The following is a 7033-nucleotide window of genomic DNA, read 5'->3' on the forward strand; positions in this document are numbered from 1 at the left end:
TTTATGGAACAACGTATATTAAGTAATAGAAAAAGAAGCAGACAATGATGAATAGTAATTCTCTAGCAACATGTAGTGATGCTTCTGACCTCCAACAAGTAGGTAAGTGATGTAGAGCATGATTCGTATTACTCAATATGCTCTCCTCAATACGGGTCTCATGATTATGCTCTTGCGGCAGACTTACCAGAGCAGGACACTGTTCTTGCGCCAATATCACACTAGTGAGGTCGATGTTTGAGCCTATAATAAGATTTGTGTATTCGTCCTGAAACGATGAGTCTGCTGACGAGATCATGTAGTTGTTGATGAAATTTGGTAACTGAGGTGGTTGTGTTTCTTGTGGGACAAGCAAGAGGCTTCTCAGGTACTGTTGGTCTAGACGCGGACCAGGACTATCCAAAGAACTGAAACCCAAGTTAGAAAAGTGACTAGTAGCTGTACAAGTACTAGTCTTGGTAGCTTCTTTATGATCAAAACATGAACTCGGTTGGGCCACATTCATATCTTCATTGTAAAACTTGAAGCAACAACTATTCGGGAGGATCTTGTCTGACGAAATTTGGGATGTGTTTGATGGTTTTTCATAAGGTTTTATGTCGGTGCGTGCGTCTTGCGGTAATGAGGAAACAAAGGAGTGAGATATAGCTCTAAATGCCGTTGTGTTTATCTTCTTTAATATTCTGCATATAGCCCATGAATCCTGCATTTTCAAATATATAATAAGATTTTTTTTTTCCTAATATATAATAAGATTAGACCAATTAGGTAACATAAATAGTCCAAAGGAAGGAAAAAAAAAAAATACATACAGCTATTATACAAATAAGACTTTCTTTTTTGTCAACAAATAAAAGTACAAATTTTCAACTACATAAGAACCTAGTTTCTTGCTCTTTTCGCCAACGTCACCATGTTATTAATTACTAACTAATCACTTGAGTTAGCTTTAATTAATCTGATTCTTTAAAAACAACATTACATAAGAACAGTCTTGCGTTTAAACCTTTTCTCCATATGCATGCCATGGGCTTACACTATATGAACTTATAACTAAAATGTTAATTAATGTAGCTTAACTACTAATAACATGAATATTGGCTTACGTTGGAAGAGACATGATGCGTATCACTAAGAGTGTGTGAAGAAGTAGAAGGCAGACGAAACTCATGCATCATCCAATCTGTCTTAATGCCTTTAGCAGCTTTTCCACTGTAATACACAAGTGACTTCCTCAGGCCAATGCACTTGTTTCCGTCCGATGAGTATATCGGCCTGTCCGTTCCCGTGGCTTTCCAGAATCCAGCACCAGTCACTCGATTCGGTCTCGTGCTGTTCCTATACTTTCTATCTCTTGGACAGTAGAAGTACCACTCTTTCTCACCCGTCATTGCAAATTCTACATTCACCAAAGGGACTTTCTTAAATAAATAAATAAATATATATATATATATATATATATATATATATAGTTTAGGGCTTTAAAAAGGAGATAGTAGAAAGTAAAAGAGACTGTACTTGGAAGATCCCATGGGTCATATTTGTAGATATCAAGCTGTGTAATGAGCTTGATGGAGAGTGGGCGATCTTCAACCTTCCGCTTCAGATAGAAACTCACGAGCTCTTCATCCGTTGGATGAAACCTAAACCCAGGCATCAACACATCTTCCATTTTCCTAGCAGCTTCTTCGTTAATCTCTCCCATATAGTATTAATTAGTGACTGTTTTTTTGGACAAGGGTTATAAATTTTAAACACTCTTAGCTTGTGTTTAAACCTACCGTAAGAAGAAATATATTGGGTGAGTGTGACAAGAGTAGTGAGGTTTTTCTAACCCCTAAATGGAAAAAGAGGGAGTTGGTAAAAGTGAAGTTTATTCGCTTGATTTGAACACAAATATATGCTGCCCTGTGAGGGGTCTGGCCCCGAAGGATCAGCCGCCTTTTCTGCTGATTTTACACAAATATTTTATTGGAAAGGAGTTTGTTTGATATCAAAAATGTAAGTCTTTAGTAGAAGCATCTCTAGATGAAAGTTTGCGTGCTGTCTTGGAATATACGTCATAGTAGTTTAAATTTGACCTCTTAGTGGACTGGCTTTAGGTCACTTTTGTAAATACGATATGGTAAGAGATCGAAGTTGCATTTGTTTGTAACCAAAATACGTTTTGCATACACTCTTGTGTAAGGTTCTTGTCGTCAAATGAATAAAGCGTCTACATGACATGTTGTGTTTGTGACCAGTTTCGTTTTAAATTGTTTGAAGGTTCTACAAAAAAATATATTAATTATACACGAAAAAAAGAATTTGAAAATATATACTACTGTAATTAATAAATGTGTTAAGTTCCCTCTTGTTTGACGTGTGTAACAAGAACCGAGGCGAACCAAAATATTCGAAATTAGAATTAGCATAGCACTATAAGATTTAGGTTTTCAGAATCTAATGTTATGATGAAAATTTCAAAAAGACTAGAATATTTTCCCAAAATCCGAAAATCTGAACGTTTCATTCTTATTCTAACTGCTTAATTCTATCCCCATTGGAATCGGTCAGGAACTGGCATAATTAAGTTTCGACTTAAAAGAAAAAATATAACATGTGATTGACTATATGTTATGTTGACGATTTTATGATCAGATATACGAATATGTACACAGTACATGACACAGTCAAAGAACACTTTCTCTTCAGCAAACCAAGCCGACTCTTGCAAGTGAGTTGCACTTATTTCTACAAGACTACAAAATCATTTTCACACTACTGTCATAATATTTATCTATGGTAAACATGTACACAATATCGTGTCCACGAGAACCCATTCAATGATTCATGCATGGTAAATGCCAACTGATAAACTCTCACGAATACCTTTTTGTATAACGTGTTCACAGTCGTACCATTAATATGACTACTTATTATGAATACCACGATAACATGTTAATGATACCGTTATATGACTATAGTCTACAGTGTATTAGTTTCGACAAAGAGTCATTTTGAATTACACAGTGAGTAACTCGTTTAGTTGTGTACAACTGCATACAATACCTCGGATACGTTCATTTACTTCCACATTAAAAAAATTAATTTATGACAAAATAAATGATACTTAAAAGACTTATAGTACGATCTAAAAAACTCAATTACAAGAGGGCGCCTGAAACAATTACAAGGCAAAAGTCAAATCTGCCTATATTTTGTCTCTCTTTTGTATGTGGGCATTGTCAAAATATATAATACCAAAGTATATAATTTCTCAACAATTTCTTGCTTTTAGTAAATCTAGTTGAGGTTAACATTTACTTCAATAACCTGAGTTTTCTTTAATATTTTCTTCTCTACAAGTACCATCAAGTTTATCAATTATTTACTACAATGTCAAATAGTAACTAATATGTACCAGCTGAATAAATAAAAATTGAAAACCGGAAAGTGACCGAGACTACTGCATGATGTCCAAATTAATCCTAGGATTTACAAAGAAGTGATACTAATTGGTACTCCGTAATTACCTTAGTAAACTAGTTTTGCTCATATTGTATATGTCGCTTTCAAGGAATGTCATTTTACATTTTTTGTTTTTGACTTTTAAAAATCTATCTCCTAACCGATTGATCTACTCCAAACAAGAATCGAACTATAGGCCAAAAATCTAGGAGTATATCAAATTCAATGAGATCACAAAGAGCCAAGTTTCCTCGGTTAATACCCATTTTGTCTCTTCAAGCTTTCTGTTGACTCATTTTGTTTTTTTTTTTACTTCCCAAACGTGTATACTTGATTTTAGAGCTTATATAAATTAATAATCCATGGTGTTCTTAAGTAATAGTGTTTGTAGTGGGGATTGCACAACACTAAATAAACAAGATTTTGCGGGGAAAAGTTGAGCTACTTCTTTTATTAACGAGATAATTCGAGGTCGTCAATAACAAAGAGTCAAGATTAAGTTCGTCAGTTCACAAGAGAACTAACAAACAGAATAATGACGAGCTCGAGAGAGCTTAGAAGTGGAAATGGATTACACAGAAAACAATAACAGATATTGATGCAAAGTATTGCTCTCCGGGTAAAATCTGGAAGTCAGGATCCTCTTCCCAATAAATGTCCTCTCCTTTTATAGCGGATTGTTGACCTAGGGTTCCCATCGCAAAATGTCGAGGTTACCCTCGACAGAGTGTTAATGACTATCTCCAAATTTTGTCGGGCCGAAATCACAATTAATATGTGTTGTTGGGTCGAGTGGCATATTGGGCGCAGCCCATATCCAACAATAGTCTCCCCTTAGTCCGGAGAGCGGCAGTTCTTCTACGATCAACGGGCGTGCTTGAATTATCTGTTAATATGCCTCCTCGGCACAGATTGCCTCGGGTCGCTTCTGGGGAACGAAATTGCTACAATGATTCTTCTGTAAATGCTAGGCTCGTCTTCTTGAGAGATAATATGAATATCCAGCGGTTTTTGCTTTGAGTGCGGTATTCGATGAATTTCCGGAAAATGAGTAGGTCGTAGATCGAGGTGGCGGATTTTGGTTGCTCCTATCCAAAACCCTAACGGACGCCGCGGAGCAAGCTTCTCATTGTGAGATCGCCTATGGTCGGTGATCGGCAGGATCCGCCGGTTAATCGCCCTTTTTGGGCAGCGCCGAGAGTTACAGTCGGTAACTCTGAGATCAGCAGTCTCGGTGGGGTCGGCGAAGATGGGTGTTGTGAGGTCGCATCACGAGACAAAGGAACGAAGATTGGAGAGCGGCAAGATGGTTGTCACAGGCACAGGAGTAGAGATGTGAATGCCAATTCCGTTTGCCCGAGCTTGGCAGAGGTCGGCACCGTTTCTGAGCGGAGGTCGACACCATTTCCACCGTTAACTTGCGAGCCTTGCTTCGATTCGGTAGTTGATGGTTCTGGTGAGATCGATCTGGACGAGATCGGCGTTGATTGTTTTAGGGGAATCAGAGGCGAGCTCGGCGGTAAAGTGGTTGATGGTTACGAGCTTGGCTGATCGCGGGAGAGAGGTCGAGATGGGTTGAGCGGCAATGCGCTCGGCGGATCGCAAGAGAGAGTTCGAGATGGGTTGAAAGGCAATGAGCTCGGCGCGGTTGCTCGACAATCTCCTGGACTGAGCTCGGCGCGGTCGCTGTCGCAAGTCTGTTCTAGTGGATCTCGGAGGTCNCGGCGTGACGGAGAAATTGAGATTGACCAACGTGTGTGATGTCAGGTCGACAAATGGATATTGGCAAGTGGATATTGGTGATATGAGCAAAAGAGGTGGTCGGCGATATGAGCGAGAGAGGAGGTTGGCGAGTTGAGGTTGGCGCGTTGAGGTCAGCGAGATTGAGATTGAGGTCGGCGAGTGAGATTGAGGTCGCCATCAAGAGTGAGATTGAGGTCGGCACCAAGAGTGAGATTGAGGTCGGCGAGAGTGAGATCGTCATCGTCGAGGTCAGCGAGATTGAGATTGAGGTCGGCGAGTGAGATTGAGGTCGCCACCGAGAGTGAGATTGAGGTCGGTGCCGAGAGTGAGATTGAGGTCGGTGAGAGTAAGATCATCATCGTCGAGGTTGAGATTGAGATTGAGGTTGCCACCGAGAGTGATATTGAGCTCGGCGCCGAGAGTGAGATTGAGGTCAGCGCCCAGAGTGAGATCCTCGTCGTCGAGCGGGTCGAGAGGTGAAGAGAGGTCGGCGGACAAGGATTCATGAGTGCTGAGGTTGGTTCTCGCGAGATCGGCAGATAGAGGTCGGCGGGACGCTGCGCGATGCTCCGGAGTTCGGCAAATTCTCATTCCAGGTCGGCGCTTGTCCTACCATTGGGGCGAGCTCCGAGGTCAACTCTTAAGATGGGTGTTCATGAGGTTTGATCGTCAATTTGAGGTCGGCACTTGTGATAGTGCGGGAGAAAGTTTTGAGGTCAGCACCAAGTTGGAGGTAGGCACAGAGCTGGAGGTCGGCACCAAAATTGAGGTAGGCACCAAGCTAGAGGTCGACACCAAGATTGAGGTAAGAACTAAGTTTGAGGTCGGCAACAAGCTGTAGGTTGGCGCCAAGAGACTCGAGCGTGAGAGCGTCGAGCGTGAGAATGTCAAGCGTGAGAGCGTCGAGCGTCGATTGTGAGGGAGGCGAGCATGAGGGCGACAAGCGCGAGAGAGTCAAGCATGAGAGCGTCGACTGTGGGGGTTGCGAGCATGAGAGTGGCAAGCGTGTGTGAGTTGACTGTGAGGACGTCGAGCATGAGGGCGACATGCATGTAAGCATATGTTTTATATGCAGTAAGGCTTTGTGATTTACCGGAGTAAAGTGGTAGGCGAGACGGACTCGCCGTACCTTTAGGTGCGGCTTTTGTGTCCGGCTTATCCTGTGCGTGTTTGGGGTTGGCAAGAACTTGCAAGCCTGAGCTTGGCTTATTAGTTCAGGCGCCCTCAAGCTAGTGCGAGACTTGCTCTGCTTTTTGCTTAATTTCGAGATGTATTTTACGGGGCGAGACGTCTCTCGGCTTACCTTGTTACGTGTTTCGAATACCAAGTTTTAGGTTGTTAGTTGAGATGTGCTCGTCGTACCTTTTAAGTGCGGCCCTGGTGTTCGGCTTACTCTGTGGGTGCCCCGAGTTCGGTAAGAGTGTGCAAGTAAGAACTTGCCTTATTCAAACTTGACTGCCTGCTAGCTGAATGCGAGACTGGGCTCGGCTTTTTTTTGTGCGGATTATTTCACCGTTGCATCCATGTGGAACGCGTTTTAAATCGTACACCTGGCCAGGGCGAGAATGTAGAAGGTGTACACTAGTTAAGACGGACTCGTTCGAGAGAGCTTGTTTGTGATTACTCGTTCGAGAGAGCTTGTTTGTGATTACTCGTTCGAGAGAGCTTGTTTGTGATTAAATGTACTCTTGCGAGTGTAATTTTTATTTTTATGTTTTATTATAGCTGTGTCTTGTAAAAGGCTGCCTACGTACCCTTGAAAAGGGATCAAACCATTTATAGTTCATTTTGCGAAGAAAGATCTCGGTATGACGAGCATTCTTTTTTTTTTTTTTTTTTT

At 41.4% G+C, this 7033-nt stretch overlaps 1 protein-coding gene across 1 annotated transcript in view; it reads right to left on the reverse strand.

The window, feature by feature from the left end:
* Positions 1 to 1705, reverse strand: part of LOC104753724 (protein FEZ-like) — a 4822-nt gene extending 3117 nt beyond the window's left edge. Inside the window, exons 1-3 of the mRNA XM_010475931.1 lie at positions 1519 to 1705; positions 1107 to 1399; positions 154 to 703 (exon numbers count right to left, since the gene is read on the reverse strand). Of these exons, the coding sequence (XP_010474233.1) occupies positions 154 to 703; positions 1107 to 1399; positions 1519 to 1705 (1030 nt within the window). The remainder of the gene's footprint in view (positions 1 to 153; positions 704 to 1106; positions 1400 to 1518) is intronic.

The sequence above is a fragment of the Camelina sativa genome, chromosome 16 (assembly GCF_000633955.1).
Source record: "Camelina sativa cultivar DH55 chromosome 16, Cs, whole genome shotgun sequence".
Taxonomy (NCBI): domain Eukaryota; kingdom Viridiplantae; phylum Streptophyta; class Magnoliopsida; order Brassicales; family Brassicaceae; genus Camelina; species Camelina sativa.